This window comes from Apus apus, chromosome 6 (assembly GCF_020740795.1).
Source record: "Apus apus isolate bApuApu2 chromosome 6, bApuApu2.pri.cur, whole genome shotgun sequence".
In the NCBI taxonomy this organism is placed as follows: Eukaryota; Metazoa; Chordata; class Aves; order Apodiformes; family Apodidae; genus Apus; species Apus apus.
The window spans coordinates 20,514,023-20,540,387 of NC_067287.1; the positions used below are offsets into that span (position 1 = coordinate 20,514,023).

Consider the following 26,365-nt stretch of genomic DNA (forward strand, 5'->3'; position numbering starts at 1 on the left):
AAGTTCTTAGGTAGAAAAGAAGTTCCTAGGTACTCCTGGAATAAAATAAATTCTCAGACTCAGAGACTTCAGGTTTTTATGGTTTCATTCTAATTAAAACAAGGATGCTAAACTTCCAAGTCCATTAACAACTTCAGGACCTCTTTTTCATTACTTGTTTTCCCCCTCACAAAACAAGAAAGATTCTGCAGAATGAATCAATTTTCAGTTTCTGGCAGTTCTACTTATGTAGATGTCCTTCTGGCCAACATAAGGGATTATACCAAATGACTTAAAACCAATTCTGAAAATATTTATGCATACAAGCAGTCAGTGAGTTCAGTGCCACTATCCAACAAATGAAGCAATTGCACAGGCCAGAGCTGAGTAAGGGAACATGACCTGAGTTTAGCTCATTGCCATGTAAACAAAAGTTACTTATTTTAGGTAGATACCTCCAGAAATATTCCAGCCTGTTTCTGGTGGACTGAATGCCAAACAACAGGAAGCTGAACCCACTGCCTTGCACTGTTAGTTTTTTCAAGAATGCCCAAGAAATCTAAGGATCTAGTCCCTAAGAAGATTTTTCTCAAGCTCTTATTAAACTCCCTTAGAAGGGAGACTTCCAACTGCCCAGGGAGGTGGTTGAGTCACCACCCTTGGAGGTATTCAAGAAACATGTAGATGTGGCACTTCAGGACATGCTCTAGTGGCCAAGATTGGGGGTTTTTGTGGGTGTTTTTTGGTAGAATGTCTGTGGTTGGTTGGTTGTTTTTTGGGGGGCAAGTTTAATACCAACGGTTGGACTCTTATCTCAGAGGTCCTTTCCAACCATGACAATTCTGTGATTCTGTGACTTTGTCAAAGTTTTCCATCCTACAGCAAGCCTGGAGAAGTCCTCATCCCAGAAAAATCTTTATTATATTACATAATTTATATAATTTTGTGTAGAAATGCAAATCATAAAAGTACCAATCAGGGCAATAAGGCTTCAAAATACAAATTCTGACTAGTGGTTTACTAGAACATGAGCAAATACTTTTTTCCTTATTTTCTTTTCACATCTGCTTGGTGTACAGATTCTTTATATTAACTGACATTGCAGAAGCAAGAACACTCTTTGCAAAACCCAAAGGGGATTAATTTAACTTTTAAATCCTGTACAAGTAACTCCATTCCAAATCCCCTGTCTAAAGACCAAGCTTCGTAGATTACAATTCTGATAACAGCTTTCTCACTGATTTGAAAGGTATTTTGAACTTTATTGTGCCTTGTACATTGTACTCTTTGTACCTTATAATATTATTTTAATAAAATAGTGTTAATTATTTGGAGTATTAAGAACTAATCCTCATGAATAATGGCAAAGCTGTGAGTTTCTTCAAAGACTGTAGCAAACACACTGGAGGATTCAGGAGTATCTGTGTCATCAGGACAGTCCCAAAGTGGCTGGGATAGCCATCCACACTTTTATGGGAGAAGCAGCAAAGATACAAGAATCAAGCAAGGAATGCTGGCTTCTGTGAGAGCCAACTTCTGCGCTACACTTGACAACAACTTTTAGCTAAGGCAGTTGTACAAATCACTCACAAGATGTATCTATGGCATTGTGTTTGTGGTGGACTCTATCAGTAGTGAGAGACTGAAGGAAGCCAAAATAGAAATTCGTAACACTAGGATACCTGAAAATTAAGGAGTGCCTGTCCTTGCAGCTGTGAAATAAAAAGGACTTAAAATCTCTTTCTTTCTCTGCAAAATTTAGAAAACATTAGCAATGAGTGACCTGAGTTCTTCTACTCCCTATCACCAAATGGTAAGTTCTGAACAGACAAAGAAGAATCTGGACGTGGGAGGGTAGGAATGGGATGAACCCTCTAAACTGGAAGACCTGCACAATTTAGCATAATAAAAAGCTCTCCAGCAAAGGAAGTCTGGAAAATTAGTATAATGACATTTTGAATCTAAGTGGGAAGGTCTTACATTAGTCGCTGCATTTGGAGCTTACACAATAAACATTTACTACTTTACATTTTACTTTTTTTTTTTTTTTAACTAAGATTTCCTTGTTCACATCTCATCCCAAAGAAATGCATTAGGGTATAAAAACCCATAGCTATGCAAGAACTGATTCTGATCAGAGATCATACTATCCCTGTTTTAGGAGACACATGGAAAAAATATCAGCACTCTGTGAGTGACATAGAACTATGTAAAAAAACAAAGGAAGCGTTTTATTTCTAGGTCAGTGACAGATGGAAAAAGCTAAAAGGGAAGGATAAGATTCTGAGTTAACAGGACAAAGTAGGTAGTTTGCATCTAAGAAGGTCTGAGAATGCAGCTGTACATGGGGAAACACTGAAAGGAAATAGTATAAGACCGAACGTGGGATTAAGAGAGAAGTGGAAGAATAGAAAAACTTTAACACTGTTTCCTTTCACCTTGCTTTTAATTGTGAAGAGCCTCCAATATGAACATTGTTTCCTTTCTCTTTTCCTCCCAAGAACCTTTGGCTGATTAGAAAAAACTGAAGAGATCTTTTCCTAATGATCACAGTTCCTAGAAGGTAATACGAGCTTTGCGAAAACAGGGAAATCCAGCTACATTCTTTCCAGTGCTCAAAAAGAAAGGGAGCTCTTCTTTCTCTCCCCTTCCTCTCAGATATCTCTTTATCTCAGCCAAAATACTTCTCCACAATCTATCTCTCTGTGGTATGCCAGCACTTTGGCTTCAAAATACAAACAACTGGCAAACACCAGCATATGTGACAGATGAGGCTTCTTGCTCCTTGTAACTCAAACTCTTTTGGGGCAACAATTGCAAACACATTTAAAAGGCATGTTTCAATGTACATATGTGGAAGATGCTTGAAAGCTGTCACAGGAATTGCTAAACCTACAATTATTTTGCTGTATAACAGTTTTGTTCTCTAAGCTGGATATAGATCCATACAAAAACAGTAACATGAGAGAGTTGAAACTGGCATTTAATTCAGCAGACACTGATTTCTGTAATGCAGTCACAGAGTGTAACCTTCCATAACCCTAACCCATGTCACAAGGAGAAAGACCAAAAAAACGGCAATTTCCTAACTTCAAGTGTCATTCTTTTATTGCACTGACATTTCAAAATATTTTTACCAAATAAAATTAATTTAAACTTCTTGAGTCACCACCTCACAGTGGTCAAATCATTGCCCAGACAGCTCACAACCTATCAGAGGCACCAGGAGGAGGACTCAGCCCAAGTCCAGTGCCCTACAAGCTACATAGTATCAGGTAGTGTTCACAGAAGAGATGCTTTGTGAGCTGGCAGACCGACCAGACTCTCATTCCTGGCCTTAATTCCTGATTTAGACCCTGCCACTCTTGTTTTTGGCTGCCTTCCTTACCTTGTTCCAGTTTTGTTTCTTCCCTTTCCAAACCCTCCCTGGTGGAGATGTTTCCTTCAGCCTGAACTTCTGCCTCTTCCTGTAGCTGTTACGTGTTCATGATGTTGGACAAAATTGCCTCTGACCATGACCCTTGCCTTCCTTCTTGCGATTACATCCCTTATGATCTCTTCAGCTCTTGATCTTTGTTCACTTTCACCCTGATCTCTACAGATTCATCTCAGATCTGGCTGCCCACTTCCTGACCATGACAGAGGTTCAGCATAGCAAACAAGAGGCAGGAATTATCAGGTTAGGCAGTTGACCCGTGGCAGCAACTTAACATCAAAATTAGAATAAAAAATTTGGAATTTCTGAGCCTGCACTTCAGCCCATCAGCCTCAAACAAGTCTTAAAATTACTTGCCATTTCTCCCTCACAGCCTCAGCTGCCACAGCTGTATCCATGAAGGTTATTCTGTCAGTCACAGCAAAGCAAAGCACACATGGATGGGATTTTAATTTTTAAATTATCAAGCTGAGGCAGGAGTGAGAGTTCTAGCTTTAACTGAAAGAAACAAAGATCTAAGACAGAAAAATTAAATATTAGCTGCTTACTCTCAAAAAGTATTTGCTAGCCAATTAGCCTCCCACTTCATTCTACGTTTCTGCAAGTATTTGAAATGAAAGTATTTGCTAGCTGCTGACTATTAAAAAAGCTGGGAAAACAACCTGATATATTTAAAGAAAAGTTAAAATCCATCATTTTATGAAATTAAACAGCTTCAATGCACTAATGACATGACCTGTGGCTGAAACATTGTTCTGATGTTTATCTTAGCCTCTGCATGGGTAGTTTTCCCTTGCTGTTAATCCCATTAGCAGTAAAATGGACTAGGGCTTTGAATTCCTTTGTTCTGTTTTTTTTACAAGTGTAATTGCTGAGTTACTTCATATTGGTGACATTTTGCATTTGACTAGTTTCTTAAATAATATAACTTATTCAGCAACAAAATGTTACCTTCGTTACAATCTATATCTGCTTCTAGACAGATCAGTGACTGCAAGGCATAAGTAAATAAACATAATAATTTTGAATTTTTTAATGCTTTGTGAAATAGCAGAATCATTCTAAATAGCTTTTTTATTTCACCGTTCATAGATGTTTCATTTTTATTTATGAAACCTTCTAATGGAAATGGAAATGGATGAAGCAGTAAGGAAAATTAATATCCAAAGCAAGCACTAGAATCAGTTTCAAAACAGTAAAATCTAACACACTAATCCTAACTGTATAATTTATCATAAAATCACCAAATTATTAATTTTATTTTATGGTTTTGGCTTAAAGTTCCAGGCCTTGCAAAGACAAAAAGGCAATACAATGAACCAGCCTTTCTGGGAGGGTCTTGTCTTTCCATTCATCTTGACTCTCTTGTATTCAGCACCATCACATTTATTTAAACAAGTTCGACACTCCTACTTTCAAATGTTCCAAGACACAGTCATTCCTCTGTCTTAGAGGGACTGTCAACACATATTCTAATAAACCAGAGTAGAGGCTGTTGAATGACACGGGCAGTCCCTGGGGCTAAATGTGCTGCCTTTGCAAGTCATTGGGCCTACTGGCTGATACAGCAACAACTGGGTTTCCCACACAGCACCAGAGTGCTACTGCTCAGATATCTAGAGTCCCCAATCCAAACAGCCATTTTAATTTACTTAGTTGAGAATGTTAAATAAAAATGAAAATGTGCATTTCAATTTTCAAACATCATGGTGGCTTCCAGTAAGAAGAAAGAATTGTGAGTATTGTCTATAGGACTCTACTCCCAGTCTGACAGACTTACTGCATTGTAAAGATCACATCATTTCATCTGGCAGTTTCGCACTGTGCTCAGTGACTATTCACAGACACCTCAGAAGTGCAGAGCAGTTCCTCTTTTTTAATTAGCAGAGATAATGGGTTTCTAAATAAATATATTTTCTTCAGGTTTTTTTTTAATGTGTCATAGATTTGCTACATTACGTTACCCACCTCTTTTCTTCCTCTAAACTCTAAGTGAAAAAATGCCAAGCTGTAGAAGATACTCTTCCAGCAATGATGTGGGGTACTCTGGATCTTGGCTGTCAGCCATTAAGTGCTGGTGACTTCAGAATTGGCTGTAGGTCAAGCTGGCTGTCTCAGCAACTTTTTAATCCGGAGTACCACATAATTCTAAATCACTTTTTATTCTACAGATTGTACATTTTAGCCACCTGTGATTCAGGGATAAAATGCACTAGAAGTTAGCTACCCATGTAATACCCTGGTTTTCCTTTAAACAGCATGTTCAGATGCTCTTTTTTCCTCTAAGCACAGCCATTAACAACATTTTCTTTATCTGCTCCTTAGCACCCTAAACTCTTCACCCACCTCCCACTCCAGGTCTGGTTCTGAACAAAGTTTAGTTTTGTCTTTTTCCCAAAGGCATACTAAGTTCTAACTGCTGGAATAGCAGCTCATATGTTCCATGTCACTCATGACATGCATAAAGCTTTTCCTTAATACTAATAGTGAACAGACATGTTGCTACACACTGTTGTGTAGGTATTAGGCAAAAAAGGTCTCTGAAAATTGTGGCTTCTATTCTGTGGCCAGCTGTCCATTCCATCAATATTCAAACTAGGCCAGGATCTAGGGAGGCTGTCACCAGACAGTCAAAAAGCCTCAACTCTGGGGAAGCTAGAATGAAAAAAACTACTTGTCCATATGCATTTTGTTGGCACAATATAAACAGGTTAACTGAATACAATATGACCCAATGGAACTTAACCTCCACAGTTTCAAATACAAATGCTTTTGAGAGGGTGAAAGTCCCTCAAAGAAGTGATCTGGGGTCCAATTCTGCTTTTCTACAGGTTACAGATACCACTGATCCCACAATAAGCATGCAAAAAAACTTGGAAAATACGGCAGTTAGCTCTTAGTCTCCCAAGGCTTTAAGCCATTTAAACATGGTTGCCTTTTCCCGATGCAATATTAATTACCTTTTGGACAATGACAAACAAGAAGCCCTGATCCTGTGGTAGCAGTTTGAATTTGAATTTGAGTGCTGCAATAATGGATCTTTATCAGAACATCAGCTCTAATACACAAAAGAATCTGAAACGAAACTCTCATAACAAGAAGCATATTGTGGTCATCCTGTCCATCACCAAGCCCTTTAATCTTACAAATTTATTAAAATGCCACAGAGAGATGAGATGAAACCAGATCTAGTGCTAAGAATTAAAACTCACGGCAGGCTCTCTCATCTGTTCCATCAGTGCAGTCCTTCACTCGATCGCACCAGTACGCACTCGGGATGCACTGTCCATTTGAACATGTCAACTGCTGACTTGAGCATGTCCTTCCAGCTGAAAAAAAAAAAAAAAAAAGGAGGTATTCCATCAGTCTGTTCCATCAAGGAAGACTTTTTAATGAAAAAAAAAATATATTCTCCCTCTTCCTCTTTAACTACTTCAGCCTTCTCACAAATATTAGCATAAGACTTTCTCCCCCTGTACCTTTGTATACTCAAGGAGATTAAAGAACAGTAGACAAGCACACGGCAGATAACATAGCTCTACGAGGCCTTCTGTAGCCTGCAAGGTCACAGCTTTTCTCCACTGAAGGAGCTGATCTCCATAGTAAAAATGTTTCCTAAAATTGCCCTGCCTGAAAGATTAAATTACCAATTCTCACAGTTTTAAAGTTTTGTCTGATTTTGTTTGTTTCTCTGAGTGAAAATCTGTAAGTAACTGTAAGTTACTTGGTCAGCTAGAACGCTACATTGTAAACATAGCAGAGGTGGAGGAAAGGAACTGCTTTCTAATATAGTTCAGGGACTCAACGGTCAGGAAGATTTTACGCTCATAACTATCAGAGGATCAAGTCTCATTACGTTTCTTCTCATGACAGCTGTGTCAGTTAAAAAGGACCACATAAAACTGTGCAATTCCACTACAGCTAAATTAAACTTTGTTCTTCTTAGGCAAATTAATTGAATCTGTGAAAATACAGCTGAAGAGTGAAATTACTGCTAACTTTTCCTCCCTTCTGCCAGCTGCACAGTTGTTTCTTTGAAACTCATGCTATATCTCAACACCATCCCAGTCTATACATTGGCATCTGCTCTACTGCCTTACAGTAACTCTCTCTATTCCTTCTTCTGTCAGCAGTGTTCCCAAATTAACATCAGCTATGGCAATACTAGTGTCATGAGGAAGAGCAAGACAATTAAGTAAAACAATTAATTTTAATTCTGCATGTGTGACTTCCTGAGCTGTCAGCAATTTTTCTCAGGAAAAAAATTTTAAGAAGAAAAATCTCCCTTAGGATTCACAAGTATAAAAAGCCCCTTTATAAGAGAAAGGACAAATACGAGGAGATGGCTCAAAACCAGCAGCACACAGTGTCACCGCACAGCTACTAACATGCATGATTACCTAGTACATGGGGAAAGATGTTACAGTGATCCAGTTCAAAAGTTAACTCAGAGCTGTTGGCTCGTTTTGCATCTACAGATTCTTTAGTTAAAACATAACCAGCAGTTGTGCTGACACCTTCTTAGAGGGAGAGGAGAGCAAAAGGCAGTTAACACTAGTTCAAATTTTTCCATCCTCAGTGGGAACAAGTATGAAGATATAAAAGCGCAAATCAAGTCTGTGAACAAAATCCTTCCAAAACTTAAACATGTGAACCTCCCCAGAATCAAAAAACATTAGTGAAGAGCTCCTAAGTTGTCCAGTTTCATGAAGTTATAAAAAATAACACATAGAATCAAAAGCAAAATGAATTATTCTTATTTTCATCACTTCAAATAGCTTCTAATACTAGAACTAGCAGGAAATCAATTACTTAGGACACTACTACATTTGTTCTTCCTGTCTACAGAGAATGTAATTTGGTGCAATAATCATCTCAGCTCACTGTTCATAACTTTGGCACATATATAACTGTATGTAGCCCTTAAACTGCATAGTCACAAAATTCAAAAATAAGATTAACAGTAATATTAGTAGCTATCAATACACAAAAAAGAAAGAGCTTTTGGCTATTGCAGTTAGGCTGCTAAATTACTTCTTTTAAGCACTTCAGTTTAAAAGAGCAATTCAAACACGATTAATACTTTTTAGCATAATAAAGGGAAATACTGATAGGAATTATGCCCAATGTCTAAGTTGCCCAAATGATAATGAAAGACTAGACTTTCACCCCATACCAGGGCTTTCAGTATTCCTCCTACCTGAATACGAGAAAGAATGGTTCTGGTCATTTTCAATAATAATGCCATTAAATAGCATCACTGAAGATGGCAAAGGAATTTTTAGCAATGTTTACTTCAACTGTCTGATAATAGCTCCTTTTCTATATATATTTCAAAATCTTCTAGAAATAAACATTTTCTTTTTTATTATTCTGCGATGCCAGTGTGAATTTTACTATGCAATGAATAAAGGAGCTTTTTCTGTGACTAAGATAGTGTATTATGTATATTTCACCATTTTTGAAACTATAATATTTTGTATCGACTATAACACAATGTATATTTTCTCCTTTTTTTCTCTTTTTTGATTAAGTGAACATCAGTAATTTTCAGATTTCAAGACCTAGAGATGTCTTTTTGGACAGATTTTCTGTATATTATCTATTTCAGATTCTTTAATTTCTATGAACTACCTCAGAGAAACTCTTCTGGTAAAAGCCGAATGTAAAGTAGGCTAGCTTCTGTATGTTCTTAATATGCTAAGTATGTGAATTACCTTATTTCACAAAGCTGACATAACATTAGAACTTAAATACTTACGACATTGTTGATGCTCATCTGAGCCATCTTCACAGTCTTCCTCATCATCACAAACCCATGACTGTGGAATACATTCACCATCAGTCTGACACTGAAACTGATTTCCCTCACAGGTAGGTTGTGCTAGCGTATGCAATGAAAAAAATTGTCATTTCACAGTCATCTGGGAAAGCACTTTCAAAGAAAACAATGTAATAACAGAAAAGAAGACTTCAGGTTCATTAATTGACTGTAACTTCCATTAAACATGTGAAGCATTTGACAAACCAAAGAAAATGGACTGGCAGGGAAGGCAAAGTGGGCCAGCAGAAGGATGCTCAAAGGCAAAATTTAGTGAATTCCTGCATATGAATCTTCAGTTTTGTGTCCTCCCCTGGAGCCACCCGCTCCACTAGAAGACAGGTCAGAACAAAAGCTGAAGGCTCTGAACTGCCATCTGACTGAGCCTTTTTATTTTCCACTTATATATGGAGTGATGCTAGCTTCCCTAGTCTCACAAAGGGTCTGTTCAACTGCTCTCACTCCACCTGAGGTGCTCTATCCCTAGTAGGAAGAAGGTCTTTCAAAATAGGCTCACAATGCTTCTCTCTGAATTCATGAGGCAAAAGTGAGGGTCAGGTCAGAACAATCTGAGTGGTGTTATCCTAGCTCCACTATGTACTTTTCAAATAACCAAACAGCAGGGAGCCATTAAAGAGAAAGATAAAAACAAATGTTTAAAACTGTGCTGGAGCTTATTCCATGCTAGTTAACACTCCTGGGAAGAATCACTAGTGCCAGCTCACAAGACCTCAAGGAACACTAGAACCAAGAAGATTAACTGCAGAGAAGTTCCTGAAAAAGAGACTGCAGGTGGAATTTCTTCATTTTCACAAGTTTTACATTCAGCTTGAGAGAATCTCTGTGCATAGATATTATTGCATGTCTGAATACAACTGCTGCCCTTGAACTGCTGGCATTGAGGATAACATGACCAACTTGAGACCACTAACCAAGACTCTATTCAAGGTGCAGTGTGTACAGCTTGTTGTCTACAGCCTGAAAGATCCAAAGATTTAGAACTCAAGTGATGTTGGTGGTAGCTGTATGTACATCCAATATTCAGAACTGCAATAATAAAATACATTTCTACATCTACTTAGACCATTAGTCATAAAACACAACAGCATTATTGAACACTCAGATTTTTAAGAGAAGGCTAAGTCATGTTAGAAGTTGAACACTACTTGATTTTCTGACTACTAAAGCCAATGGACTCAAGAAATAGAGCAGATTCTGTAGTCATCTCAAGACCACTATGAGTTTTCTCCCCCTCCAGTATTCATTCTTGTACCACAGATACAGTTGAGCACCCTGGGGTCTCAGTATTTCTTATATTACAAAAAAGTTGCTCTATAGTTGTTTCACTTACGACAACCAGCTTCATCAGTGTCATCTGAGCAGTCTCTAGCTCCATCACACCGCCAGTCTGCAGGAATACAGCGACCGTTTCCACAGCGAAACTGCCCCCGTTCACATCCTGTGGTAAAGCAGAGGAACAGACACGTTAGCAGTACCAGCACAAAAAAACAGACAGCTGAACGCATTCCTGTCAAACAAATGTAATCCATCCATCCTTACAGCATGGAGAGAAAATAATATTATGATAATACAAAAATATAAATAAATACATAAATACGTATAAAATCTCTCTACACATCCAGTCAACCAAAAAAAGAAAAGAACCATCTCTAAATCTTACATTATATATCCCAATTGAATTGCTAGAAAAATTCCATAATTTTAATATTTGTATATTACACAAACAAACAAAAAAGGAAAACTAACACAAGCAAGTCTCACAGGAGCACCTACACTACAGAAGTCTATTTAGCTGGAATGTATCAATTTTAAATTCACAAGCAACACAGACCTAAAAAAAAAAGCCAGGCATGATTTTCCATTTTATTTCTAAGGGCTAAACATTAGTCATGCCAGAGTCCCTAAGGTTTAATAATAATAATAAAAAATATTATTATTATCATCATCATTATTATCCCCTTAGCTGATGTGGAAATCTTGATTCAGCAGTGGCCGCTTGAAACTACAGAAAGACCTTGGTTTTGGTTTGTGGTGTTTTTTGTAAATAGTGCCCTAATATTTAAAATCTTTCCTCTGAAATACAGGAAAGTATGTTTTCAGTCAACATTTGAATAGCAAATAATTTTTAAAAATAAGCATTCAGACATTTATGGCTGATCAAAAGCTGTCCTGCTGTCATTCCCTCCTGCTTGACCTACTACAGATTAAGACCTGATAAAGCAGTGTCCATTCCCAGGTGTAAATGCAGCTGGATTAGAGCCTTATTAGAGTCGACTAAAGAAACCTCTAGTCCCATAGGAAAGAGAAAATGCACTGTTTATGGCCTTTTGTTGTGACTGCAGCCTCATAAAAAGGGAGTGAACAGTTTTATAGGTCCCTGAAACAAAGAGGTATAACATCATTAGGTTCAACAGAGCTCTGTTCAATGTTAATCTGTTGTCAGCACCTTAGAGAAGGGAACACTGAAAAAACCTAAGGTAGTAGCACAGCTCAACTCTGAAGAAGAAAAAAAAAAAAAACTTTTTCCTGATTTAATTAATAGCCATATGATAAAACTACAACTTTCAATTATTCTGAGTGATTCGTCCAGAGAAGACAACTTCAGTATACAAAAAGCCAAACCACCTACATTTTGAATTCACAATGACATAAATAACATGCTACCCTAACTTTCATGTAAAACCAGGCATATCAACACTGTCACATAAACACAGTTAAGTGATGTATTCCTAAGGGATATAGGCAAGCTACTTTATGCAAGGAATGTTCAAATCTGATTGTCTGGTAGTGACATCCTGATTTATAATGTATCCTGCAAATGGTCAAAAATTTCACTTGGATAAATGGTGGTACGGAGTGGTACAGGAGTATATTCACCCAAATACCTTCCATAGACTAATGCATGATGGTGGTTGGTGGTGCAGGTCTGGGGTTGGTGGTGCAGGTCTCTTATCAACTACCTTTAAAACACAACAACCTCCCTTGCAAAAATGCCCTGAAGGAATGTACAAGTTCACTCTGGAATCCCATGCCGTCTCCCTGAATATTGCCCTACAAGGCAACATTTCCATATGAGATTAGACGTTAAAGTTCTAATAAACAAAATACAGTAAACCTCCATTTATCAGCAGGAATTACCATGCATACCAAATTCTAAATCTCCTTTTGTATTTACTACATTATTGCTATTCAAAACCATTGCAATATTAAAAGCCATCTACTTAAAAAGAAGCTACTATACAGAAATAAATCTGTATCCACATTACTAGAATTTCTAATGAAACAGATACTTGTAAACAAGCAATTTGTATATTATTTCTAAGTAATAACTGGCAAAAAAAAATTCAAGCACTTTGTTCAACACTAATTTCTTTGCCTATCTTGTAAAAAGTTACTGTAGTCAAACATACCTCTATAGAGATAAAAATTAGGAGATAACACTGATAAACTTTTTAGAGCATTATAAACATAGTAGTGTTGGTACAGTATGGGAAACGGTAACTGACTGTTAACAGAAAACTTGCAAATCAAACAACACAAGCGATCTCCTACACTCTGTAATACCTTGAAAATTATAGTTTAAGTTGCTTGCACCTACATACAATAAGCACTGTATCAGTGTTTGTCTATGCAATTCTTCAGCAGACCTGTCAGTTATGGCATTGGGCTTTGTAAATGTTACCTTCCATGCTTACTTAACAACTGAAGGCAAGGAGCTCAAACATCTACAAAAAATAATAAAGACTGATACTTCACTTATCACCATTCTATATTATCTTTAGAACAAAGTAAGTTATATAGTAGATACTTATGTTAATTAATTTAAAAGACAACATTTCAAAATAAGTAATGTGGAAGAAACAACAGTGATCTACAAGATCAAGGGCACTTCTTGACAAGGTTCTAAAAAGGTTCTTGTATTTAAACTGTGAATAAAAACTACTCTGAAGTTGATAAAGGAGAAAGTGATCAGGGGGAAAATGTGCAATTACAAAATTATGGCTAGAAATACCCAGGAGAAATATCCAGAATGAAAGAAAAATAACCATGTCAGCAATAACCAGGTTTGTTACTACAGACAACTAGAGAGGCCATTTTCTCAAAACTTAACAGTACATATTTTGCTAAAAGCAAGTACCAGAAACTTACGAGATGTGAAGAATTGTGACTTAGTTACTATGGATGTGGCTATATATTTTGAAGAGTATTAAGTAAGAACACTGCAGGTATTTCTCACACTGACCAGTAATGATCCACAGAGGAAGCATGGGGAGTCCAAAAGGACTATTTCCATTGGCATATGCTACGCAACGTGAGCCTGTGGCACCAGGAATTCAGAAAGAGCAGGGACTGTCAGAACTAAAGGGTATCTACTTGTTTATTGCCATCATTTGAAGCCTCGATTCACTGAATGATTAGTCATTACTAATTTTAAGAAAGGTTTTGTTTTCAGTAAGATATTATTACTTTTTTTAATGGCATTGCAGCTCACGAATCAGTCAGACATTGCCAAAAATTAATACTAATGAGCTAATTTCCATAGAAAATGTGATTTACTCTGACAGATGCTGATAAAACTAGACATCTATTTCAGGCAAACAGAATCCTGCTAGCAGGATTTCTGGAAGAAATAACCACCATGTTTAAAAACAAGTAGTAAAGCAACATATTTTCACTGCCATGCTTAAAATTTGCAAACAGAAAAGAATCTAGGTGACTTTTGAAAGTCAAAAATTCAGAAATTATTGAAATTTTGGTGGTTTTTATTTTATTGGCTCTAGGTAAGCTCCTTACACAAAGATTATGCCAAGCAGTCATTTTCCACTGGAATAAAGCAACATAATAGTGATTTTGTCAGAGCAAAGATTGAACAAAAATACTAACCAAATTAAATACCTTTTTTTGTTGTTTTAATTTACTGAAAAATAGAATTCTCTTACTAAAGACAATAATACAATACAGCCCCTATTCAATACAACTGCCTTATGTTCTGCAAAACAAGTTTTGCCCAACAAGTGTTGCCTGCATAACAATTAAGTATCCTAAGCTAAATCACTACCAAAGACAAAGTTCACTGCCACTAGAGGATAGTAGTCAACCTTCACACCACCAATAAATGTTACTCAATGTCACATTAAGTCACATGGAACTCAAGCAGAAGAGAGAGAGAGGTTAATAGCTTCAGACATTTTGCAGCACAATGGCTTAAACCATAGGGCTACAGGCTTCAATAGGAAGGCAGTCCTTACAACCTCAGCCTCTCATGTGCTTCCTTTGCCTCAATGTTTTTGAGTAGAAATATATAGATTGAGAGTTAAAGCTTAAATTCAATCTTCTTCTATTAAAACCAGAATGTTATGTTTGGTTTACAACGGAATCCAGTACTGCCTTACTCTCTGCCACTCTGCACTACTTTAGTCTCCTTTCAGTTCCTCTCTGAACAGTTCCAGTCTTTTCTAATTCTTATCATTTTCTACCTGCCCATTCTCTCATACTTTTAACTTTGACTACAAATCCATAGAATTACATTTGTCATCCACAGCTAAAAGCACCATGAATGTCTATTCTGACAATACAGAATAGGCCAAAACTCCTCATTCATTGGTTCTTCCTCATTCTCACAGTAACTTTGAGAACTACTAAAACTTCTTTAATAGTTACGCTTGAATGAAAGAAAGGAAATAAGAATATAATAAATCCATGGCAGACTGTACCACTCTGAAACTGTCCATGCAAAATTTAAAATTACACTGCTGCAATTACTTTACACTTCAGGAATTCTCTCTCTCAACAGGTATTTGTGTTTAAAAGAGTAACACTCTTCAAGGCAGTTGCTTCTTTTCAACTTAACAAGTTCCACCTTTAAAACATCTGCAGTTTTTCAACAATAAGCACAAACTAACTGTACATTACAAGCCTCTTCCAGAAATTTTGCAAAAAGAAAAATATGTGACAAGCTCTCTTTTCTCCCTTTCTGCCTTCCAGAAAAGGGTACTCTCTGTTGCCATTCAACCCCCAAACTGAACAGCCCATTCCAGTTGTCTTGCAGGTAGAAGAATCCTGGAGAACTACCTTCCATATGCTTTGACGTCAGATTTTTGCCTAGGTTAATTACATGTCAAATAGCCTGAGGTTTAGGAATGCCCAGGGAGGGGAAGCTGAACCTCTGGAAATTCCATCTCTGTTCCCCCACACTAAGAAAGAAGCAAAATCCATAGTTCAGGAAAAACCTTTGCTTATTATTGTAAAATGCCCTGTTGTATTCCTTTCTGTAATACCTATAAATGCTGGGTTGTTTTTTTATACAAGCTATTCAGACTAAAAAAAAAACAAAAGCCACACACAAACAAATAAACCAGCACTTATAGGCATTACAGAAAGGAGTACAAGATTTATCTTTAGTCTTCAAGATCTTGCAACACAGAATGCCTTTTGTACCTACAAGTCTCTACACGAGATTATATTAGAAAGATAATTTTAACTGACAATATCAACAAAAAGACAGTACAAATGTGAGTCTGCACCCACTCTGGATGGATGCAAGATCTCTGAATACAGATTGACAGATGGACAGGGGACTAGTTAAGCAACAATCTGAAAAGGGAACAGCTGCAGTTACAATGATAACAGGGAAGTGTAGGATTTGTTACTGAATTATCCAAATACATATTATAACAAGATTATTAGTAGTAAACTAGCATCTACAGACTCACGTTTTGACCAAAAACTCTCCTTGCATTGTACAAGCACTTAACAAAAAGAAGGCTCATATCCTAGATAAATTGCAGCATAAAGATGACAGGCATTTGAACTCATATGGGTGCCCCATTGTCAACAAGCAAAGGTTCTTTCCTTCACCAATGCATATTCATGTTCTACTATTTCCCCAGTAGCATTCCAAGAAGTCACAGTACATGACAGGCACACTCAGTTTTGCTGGTGCATTTACTAGGACAAGAAACAAGGCACATACATCTGGATCCTTCCTATGGAGGGGCCTCCAACCTCCTACTAGTTGATGTTGGAAGGATTCCTAGCCAGGGACTTCATCTTTCACTCTGGTGTGTTTAACAGCGATCAATGCACTACTCTTCACAAAAGCTGCCTACACTGTTTTTGAGTCCATTATTATGACTTAATTTAACATGATAAGCATTCCTTAGCCTCCAAGCAAAGATACAGATATTTTATAAAAATTGCTGGTACGCAAATAATGCAGATTATTTCAGATTATTTTATGGGGGCAGGAGGGCTGGGGTATGGAAATGATAAAGGACTGAACTTGAAGCAACAGATCTGGTTCTCCACTGACAATAACTGGACTAAGAGATTTTGGTACCAAGCCCCAGCTGCACAGCTTCCTCAAAAACTGCAGAAACTCATTGATGAAAAGAATAAAAATAGCTTTTGCTCCATTAAACAGCAGAAAATTACACTTCAAGCCCTTCTGCCTAAAAATCCACTCACAACCGGAACTTTACATATTATTGACTTACAAAAAGAATGGATATCAAAACAGTGAGAGGAATGAAAATGGAAGAGAATGGTTAATCTTTGCTCATTTGTTTCTATCTTTACACCTACCTGGATATGCAGTGTCTATTTCTATCTCAGATGAATGATTTAGATATTCCACACACATAGAAGAGGATATTTTGAGTCCTGAGTTCAGTGGAATGACGGGTACCAGAAGCTGTAAAAAATGGATCTTGCCTATCAGAGTAGAACCCAGTATCTATAATTTCAATTTTTGCTCACTGATTTTTAATAAAAAGCACATTCAAATTCAAGAACAAAAGTTAGTTTTGTCTTTCAGCATGGACTTAGAAATAACATGTTCCACTGCAGCAACAGCAGATTTTTATGGTTTCCCTTTCAAAAACCATTTGCCAAGTAGTAAAAAAAACCCCACAACGTAAGACTGAAGACAGCAAAAGGTACATTATACTCTGTGCTTTGTGTCTGCATGCTCTTGCATACACAGACACTCGTCAACTAAAATAATTGTTAAAACTAAAGCATCAAATCTCCTTTTAGTAATACTCACATGCAAAATCTTTTTTAAAAGTACTTAAAATTAGTGTATTCTATGTTAAACTATTTGTTTTCAGTTAATACAGTTATAAAAGGACTACAGATTCATTTCTGTTAATGCCTCAACATAAATCCAAGAATTAAAGAAATTCAGGATTTTAATCTACTGAAACTAAGCAGGAAAGCTTTCCTGCAAAGAAAAAAGGGTTCAAGTCTCCTGCAGACATCAAGTTCAAAGGAATGACACTGTAAATGCCTCCTAGCAATGTTAAAAATATTCATAATCCTCATCCTCTCTACTTTACTTTAGCTTTTCTAATTGAAAAAGCAATGAATGCAAATAGCCTGATAAAAATAGAAATTGTTTATAAACTAATTTTAACAAATCTATACTTGAAAAAAAAAAAAAAGTCCAAACTAATAATAATGAGAACAAACTCCTAATTTTCTGATAAAACACATATGGACCTCTTACAAAAAAATCTCTCCGTTTTAAATTATTTTTTTTCCTATAGCTCTGGTACTCTGAACAAAATATTGCTCCTACATTATCACATCAAAATCAGTCATTCTGGAAAAAATAAAAATACATATATATGTACAATATTTTAAAATTATTCACACTGAATCTAAATATGAAAAATATGTCTTAAATTTACAATCCAGGACAATTTATTTATCATACATGTTCACAAACAGCACATATCCACACTGCGTGTCTTTACCATCATACGGTACTATAAGCAAATTAATAAAAACTAAAGTTCTTTTACATTCTTGTGTCAACTCACACACTTTTTAAAAAGCAACAAATAAACTCTTACTATCTTCTTAATCCTATAACAAGGCAGGAAAAAAATAATCCTTTTGAGCAAGGGCTAGTTCTAGTAAGACAGGAAGTGATACTCTTTCCTACTGATAAAGTAGATGTTCCTTATATTGAACAGACCAGGTTCCTTTTTCCATTTAAGTCATTGCCAAATTTCTCATACTCCAGTGATAACTGAGCATCAGCCATTAATTTTGGTTGGACACTTTCTTTAACCCCAACTATATATAAAGTATTTTCCTATGTGAGACTAATAAAAAATATTTGTACTCCTTTCTCAGAGAATTTAGTGAAGTTATTATCTGTCAGCCTTCACAATATAAAAATTTATTCCAGGCACATCACATAAATAACACGTTCTGCACCAAATTGGATAACTTCAGCTAGTTGTCTTGACATTAGGTGTCTTAATCCACATAAATCAATTGTGATTGTATCAGCTGGGTGAGTGAAGCAAGCACTTCAGACTTCTAGGGCAGAACACACTGAGCTTGCCTAAATCCCAGATGGGTCTTTTTCATGAATGGTACATTAAATATGCAAAAATCTGTTCTAAATGACTAAATGACATAAAGAGGAAGAAGAATAAGCAAACACAGTAGAAATAAAGACAACCCCAGTTACTCACAGAAGGAAGCATCCCAAGCATTTTCATAAGAATGAACCTTGTTAACGGCCCCAAGGCTGCTGTAGAATAACAATTGGGTAACAGAGTGAGGGGGAAATATGACCAAGTGGGGAAAATCTTCAAGACTAGGAAGTATTTACAAGGACACAGTATGTGAAAAATAAAAATAAGTGCTTAAACAACTTAGAGAGAACATGTACAGTACATACCAATGAAAAAGTCTGAGAGATGCAGTAGCAGATGATAAAACAACCTTCTCAGTAAGCTGTTCTCATTTTGAACACTGTAATGTTTTCAAAGACATTTTCCAACCAATGTGCTGTTTGTTCTCAAAATTAGACCCCATGCTGAGGTGGTGTGCTGCATTCAGTATAGTCATGCTATCCTGAAAGCTGTTGAGTCATTGTAGCACTAAGAATCAGGCTCAGCTATGAGCTTTCCAATCCAGCTTGTGACAGTGAAATTGTTCAATTTTTTAATATTTGTTATGCATTACTGCTGGATTGAAAATTGCTATGTAACATGTAACACTTTGCCAAATCGTAAGCCTTACTAGAATATTATTTCACAGGTTATTAAATAAAAAATGCAACCTGTCATGCAAAAAATACACCACTTTCCCTTACAGAAAATAAACACAGCAAGCACAGAAAGCAACAGGTGCTTCAGCTATACATGTTAGAAAATTTTCAGAAAAGCAGAAAGACTGAAGTCAGTACAATATAGATAGATCCTATGCTATAAGCACCTAGTGTGCCCAGACAGACATGATAATGCTACTTACTTGTGTTGGTGACATTAGAAATTACATGTATTTCTTCAGATGCATTGACACTCATCATGTTTCTCCTATATTCAGTAGTGATTCAGTTTCACCTAGCAGCTAATAGCTATTGCTGGTCACTCTATCAAGGTTCTTGAAGAGGAAATTTTTTGTGCTAGGGCAGACCTGAGTAAAGGAAGGATCACCTGAACTGAAACAACAGTGGTGTCCAGTGTGCTTACACAAAATGCAACTTTATCTGAATAGATGCAAAATGAACAATGAGAATAAAAACATCCTTGGCTTTCACTTTTAAATGTGGTATATTTTCTTTACAGGTTTCTGTTTAAAAAAATAATTAAAAAAAAAAATCCTTTCTCCCAAATAATAATTCTAATGAGTTTATAAAATTAAAAAGACGAAGTCATTGAATTCATCGAAAGAGGATAAATACTAGAAATATCATCTTCATCACACTTCCTGTCAGCCCAAATGGAAGAATTTTAAGTAGATCTCCCCTAACCAGCCAAACTCTACAACTGTCAGATTTACTTACCCAACTGGATTTTTTAAGGATGCCTGATTCAGCTGCAATTTCCCTTCACTGGTGGCTGCTAGGCACAGTACTTAAATTCTTTAAATTAGCTAGCTACCCTAAGAAGCATTCCAGGTACAGAGGTGAATAGCAGAAAAGAGTGCCCTGCTCTAGCTCATGTAGCTCGGCAAGGCCTGCACTTGTTACATGCTTAGAAACACAAGAGCATAGACTACTGCATATATGTACTTACATCCAAAAGCAAGCACAAAAAAAATCACAGGACAGGCACACAGTGTCTCCCAGGTTTCACAGCAGTAGCACACAACTCAAATAAAATCATTGCTCACTGAACTGCAGGCATTTGCCTACAGACCTGGAACACTTAAATTGTAACGCCCTCCTCACAGCAATACTTTGTATCAGTCTTCCAAAATTACTGCTAGGAAGGAGACTGCAAACATCTGGTGTATTGCTGGCCACAAAGTAAGTATCTCCATATGCAATGTTTAATGACCAAGATTTTCCCTTAACAGAGTGATAATTTGAGTCTCTCAGGCAACTGAGCTGTGTCTGAGGCTCTATTCAGACTTCCTATGGGTTCAGCCAACAAAAATGTGTCAAGGCTCAGACTGACAACTGAAGTAGACCCAGTTTAATTACTCCACTAAATTCCTTTCATGTACTGCAGAAGTAACAAAAGGAATTTTAGTACTGTGGTACAATTACTGAGTAGTAGGAACTGAAATTCATTTTCAGTGAGGCTTTAATGTGCATTCTGTGACTGGTGTCATACAAAAGAGTGAAAACTGCAAAGCTAATAAAACCAGCTCATATATTCATAGTAAAGACACCACAAACTTCATCACTCATTTCAGACACAAACTGGACCTTGTTTGTTTCACATGAAATGGTTTAAAAATCTATTAGACCTTAAGAGTAGTAAAAGTTATTTTTATTAACTCAGCCAGAAGGCCAGCAAAAACTGTAGCAGCATTCCATGTGTTTGGTTATTGTCCAACTCATTTATTGCATTGCAGGTTGAGAACAGCCCTACAACCCCGCTCAAAAGCGAACACGTGAGCACTTCCATTCAAGTCAAGCCATCTATTTACACTGGACAACTTTACAAAAGGGTTTCCCGCAGTGCTAACACTGGTTCACTACAGCTCTGATGGGACCACTCTTGTAACTAAGCATGGTAGTCCAGCATTTGCTGTAAGTTCTTAGCGGTAGCACTGCTTAAACAGTGGTTGTGTGGTCAGCTGAGCCAACCCACTAACTTACCATAGGAAAAAGGGGTCTCTCTCCCTCTTTCCAGTTCCTCTCCTCCCACTTGATGCCAAGGTTCACTTTATTTTCCAGACTGCAGTAGCCACCAGATCTTTCTGCATGCTGCTCTAAATCACTAAGCCATCAGGAAACCGTCTAATTCCCTAGGCCTGGTTCAGTTTTCCTCCATGTTTGTAAGTGAAGACAGCTCACTGAGAGGTCCGATGAGCAGCAGTGATAGCACAAAAGAAACAGCAAAAACTCAAGGCTTGCAGCAACATAGGAATGGGACACTGGAGGAGAGAGGGAAGGAGAGTGGGGCCTCCTACTTCCAGCAGCAGTGAACTGTTCAATTGGCTCATGAAAACGTACCCAAAGATGAAAAGGTACAAGGGCTTAATTAGTTCTAAATGGGGTCTCCCACCATTGTTGAATGATATGAATTCTACACAGTAAACTTATTGCTTCTGTGCAAACCTGGGGGGGATTATTGATGCACATGCATATACCAGTTCTGCAGGCCCTACATTTCCTCAAACTAAACTCTCTGTGGTATATTTATCTGAGTTGATACTGTGCACAGTGGTTTCTGAAGATAAAAACTATTACCTGGAATCTAAATATATCAGTTAATGTATCGGTTCCTGGGTTATCTTGTGGACTATACTTTTTTTTTTTTTTCGAGGTACTGCAGAACACAACTAAAATCCTCATCCTTCTTGCTCCACAAAAGCATAAGCCTACAAACCCCATCAAAGGGAGTCCCTAGTGGTCCCTATTCTTTGACTTCACTCAGCAGGGTGTAGTATCATGACCTGCTTGTGCAAGAAAATTGGGCAGACACACTGCTGCTGTAAACAGTGCCCTTTTGCTGAAGATCTGGCTTCTTGATTGTAAAACAAAGACAAACTTATTCATGTTAAAAGCATAAAATAGTAGAACAGGTCATAAAAGCAGAACCATTTCAGTCGACTCATACATGTCATTTCATTAATCCAAAACCAAGCTTTAACAGTGATCCTCAGATCTCTAATCCACTTTAAGCATTGCAAAACAAAGAAAACATTAGAAGCCTTGAAATCAAAGGTAAAAGCTTATGGAATCTGCTAAAAGCTATCCATTCCATTAAACATTCTATGCTTACTCGTTAAACTTAATTTTCTTAAAGTGTTCTAAAGTGTGCTGAGTTAAGGAAGCAAAAAGCAGTTAATAAAATGAACATTATCATAAGAAACTGGACTTCAAAATGGACCTCAAACAATAATAAGCTATTAAAAGAGATGTCTATCATTTAGATCAGTACAACTCAGGGATAATTTATTTGAAATTAATGGAGTTGCACTGAGTTGACTCCAAAGAAATCTTGTTATTCCGTCACCTAGAAACAGCTCAAGGTATCTTTAAGAATAAAGCATAATTATAACATTATACAAAGAAACATTTTAGTTTTAAAAAATTTGAAAAACCGCTCTGTCCTTTATTTGCTGCATTCAGTGTAAGCTATTAAAAGAAAGCTGACAAATTCTCTAGTTATCATCACTAATTAGCCACAGCAGAATAAAAACATCAACTTGTCTAAGTAGACATCAACCTGCAGATCATTAATTAGAAGGGACCTTTAATGTTTTTCAACAATGACAACTTCTAGAAAGTATCATTTACTTTGAAACATCCAAAGCACTATTATGGCTCCAGCACTTTTTAAGCAGAGATCTAAAAGAGAAGAAACAATATTTATAAACTCCTGTTTAAAAAAGTGATAGCACAATGGGATTCAAAATTACGTATTTGTCTATCTGAAGAGTTTTCACAAGCTCTCAGATCTAAACAAAAGTATTGTAGGAAGACTTTGATCCAATATTCATAATGAGAAAATGAACTACTTCTACAATATGCCTGTTTACTGCTCAATTAAAAATAAGACTATTCAGATAAATAAAAAAAAATCTGGACCAAAGTACCTACAGGTTCAGTGCTAAATAATGAGGGGGGGGAAAAAAAACAACAAACACAAAACAAAACCAAAACAACACCATGACCACTGGGCTTTGATCTGGCAATAATCTAAAAGTGCAAGAAGATACATATGGAGGGAGAAAGGCTCGAAACAGTGTGATTGATTTCATGTCAATCCAGGAAGCCCAAAAGGAAAAGAATTAAAAGGCTTTAATTAAATTGCATTCTACCTTTCCCCCAAAATGAATCTTTGCTCATTTCCTGCAAAACACACAGAAAGTCAATCTGGATTAAAGTAGGATTTCATTACTCAAATTTCCAATCAGCTCAATATATGAAAGAAGGTTTTGGTTTGTCTTACAGGGAAATAGAAGCATCGCATATATCACACATTTATCTTAGTTGAAATCTCCTTAGATGCTCTGTCTCTATTTGTCTTGCCTCCTGCAGCTTAATTATTTAACTGTAATACTAGAATTTGGCATAGAACCTAAATCTAACCAGGTGTCATCCAATTACTGCTTTCAATTTTTAACTAAAATTCTGGGGTTTGTCCCATTCTTTGCTTTAGCTGATTACTTTGCAAATTCCTGATATGCTTTGCTGAACAGAATACAGGAAAACAGTCAATTATTAAGAAAATTCAAGAGATGCACTAAAAGAGGGATACTCATTTAGAAGAGCCATATGTGTGTCAGTGCACAGAAATACCACTTGTTAATTAAAGTGTTAGATTATAATGTGTTTCACTAATAGGTACTTTTAAACTGTGAGCCCTTGGGAAACAAATTAGTTCAGAGCCAGGCAGACAGATACTCAGTGGGATTTTTGCTCTTGATTTTGTGTAAGTACATCTCCCAAGAGAGACCAAGAAAGTTACACTAGTGCAGTGCAACTCATAGGTCATGCACAATACCTATTAAACTACATGTTCGTATTGCATTGGTATATTTATTTGTCAGCCTTTCTCCCTTCTCATTACTCCCAAATTCTCAGTCCCAAAGGAGAGTCTCAGTCAAGGTCTTCAAATACTAGCTCTTGGCAGGGGCATAACCTTACAGACAGGCTTCTCTGTCATTTAAACATGCACAGGGCTGTACACAGGAGTATGACTACTGACTCTGGCCTGTCGCCTACAGCAATGTCCATCATCCTGCAGACAAATTAAACAGATTTGAGTGAAGGCAATGCCTAAAAAACCACTTAATTATTAATTTGCAGATAACAATGCTTGATGGAAAAGCATGTTTCTCCATTCCATTCTGGAAGGAGTTGCTGTAGCTCCTCTCTGCTTGGTTTTATTGTACCTATTCATTACTGGCCTCATTTCATGCAAATGTTCATTGTGATTTCTGAGATAGGATATCACAACATATAGATTCATTCTTAGAATAGCCTTCCTTCTCAGTCTAATAGAGACCTTGTAATGGGAACAAATTTTAGTAATATTGGCCTAGGATGCACTTAAGCTGATGATTTATCATTGCAGAGATTTAGGGTGTAAATCAAATTCAACGCACTAACTTTTCTGCACAAATCACATTTTGCCAAGATGTATACAGAACAGATAGTCAGCTTTCCTAAAAAATATTTTAAATTAAAAGCCTTCTAACCTTGAGATTGAGAGAAACCTTAAAAAAAGTCAGTAAAATATGAGTTATTGAAAAAAAGAATAAACAAATACTAGAAGTCAACCTAGCTATGACCTCCTAGTCTCTTAACTCAATATAAAACAACAACAACAAAAAAAATCACCATATACCTAGAGAGAAAGACTATTAGTGGAGATGCTTGCATTTCCCAGAATTCAAAAGTTTACACAAATGTTATTATCAGAAAGGAACATAAAAAGACTGGCTAAACAATCACTGATCTCATGTAACTCACAGCAACAGGAATCTGCTATCTTTGATTCCATTCATGAAGCATGATAAATAAAAAGATTCTCAGGAGTATCTACCAGAAAGACACAGGAGGCCAACAGCAATTTAAACATTGTAAACTACAGAGTACAGTGAAACCCTGGCCTTTATATAGCAATTTGGTACTTTGCAACTAATTGCAGCAAAGCCAGAGCTTCAGTGAAAGTACAAGCAAGTCTGAAAAAAGATTACACTGGCATTGGTTTGTAACTTGCACTAAGTTAACAGAATTGGCAACAAAAATCTATACCAAAATTATTTATTAAATAATTTCTATTCTTTTAATACTAATACATTTATTTTCTGGAAGATTTACATCATCTTTGTTGAAAGCAGGTCATCAGGACCTAAGGGATAACAAAAAGCAACAAAGGAAAATTAAGTGATCAGAAATATGTAGGTTACAAAATGTTAACTGTAGTCAATTTGTGAAGAAAGTTCTTAACACTTTGTGCTTAGGAAGAAGGGTTCCTTTATTAAAAGAAAATCAGCTTTCTATGATTATTTCTTTTATATATATATATACACACATATATAGATATATATACACACACACAAATACTTTTATTTAAAAAAACCCAAAAGAGTTCCTCTGGTTCAGAACCATTAAGAACAGGAAAAAAATTCAAACACATACTAAATCCTCAACAAAAAAAGCACAGACCTTTCATGTCAGGTAAGGTGAGCCTGATAACAGATACTACATGGAATATTACACGAGTATGTAGATCTTATATGCTCTGCAGTAACATTAAAGGACTCATTGCTCAAATGGGAAGTTGCCCTAAGTGATCTCCTTCGTCTCGGCAAAACTGCTGAGCATACAACATCCATCCAGGGTCTCTAGTTTATGACTACCAGCGTGAAGCACTTTGAGATTCCTCAAAACATTAACTTTAGTCCCATGACGCTCTTTCTTGACACTACCTTCACTTAGGTCGTTTTTTAGATTCCAGATGCAATTTCTTCTGATAACAGTTACCCCACAGGCGACAAGGCTTATAGAGTAAAGGTTGCAGAACCAGACTCTGTACTACTGGCAATTACAAGAGGCAGTATTTTAATCCAGTGGTATGTTTAAGACCTGTAAATCCAGAATTAGATACATCGAGGAAGAACCTTGATACTATTATTTGAGCACATGCTCATGTGAAGCTACTTCTAGAAAA

At 36.6% G+C, this 26,365-nt stretch overlaps 1 protein-coding gene across 1 annotated transcript in view; it reads right to left on the bottom strand.

Moving 5' to 3' along the window:
* The window catches only part of LRP2 (LDL receptor related protein 2), a 113,437-nt gene that overhangs the window by 85,098 nt on the left and 1,974 nt on the right, over positions 1–26,365 (bottom strand). The window contains exons 2-4 of the mRNA XM_051623712.1: positions 10,588–10,695; positions 9,177–9,299; positions 6,628–6,744 (exon numbers count right to left, since the gene is read on the bottom strand). Coding sequence (XP_051479672.1) covers positions 6,628–6,744; positions 9,177–9,299; positions 10,588–10,695 — 348 coding nt within the window. The remainder of the gene's footprint in view (positions 1–6,627; positions 6,745–9,176; positions 9,300–10,587; positions 10,696–26,365) is intronic.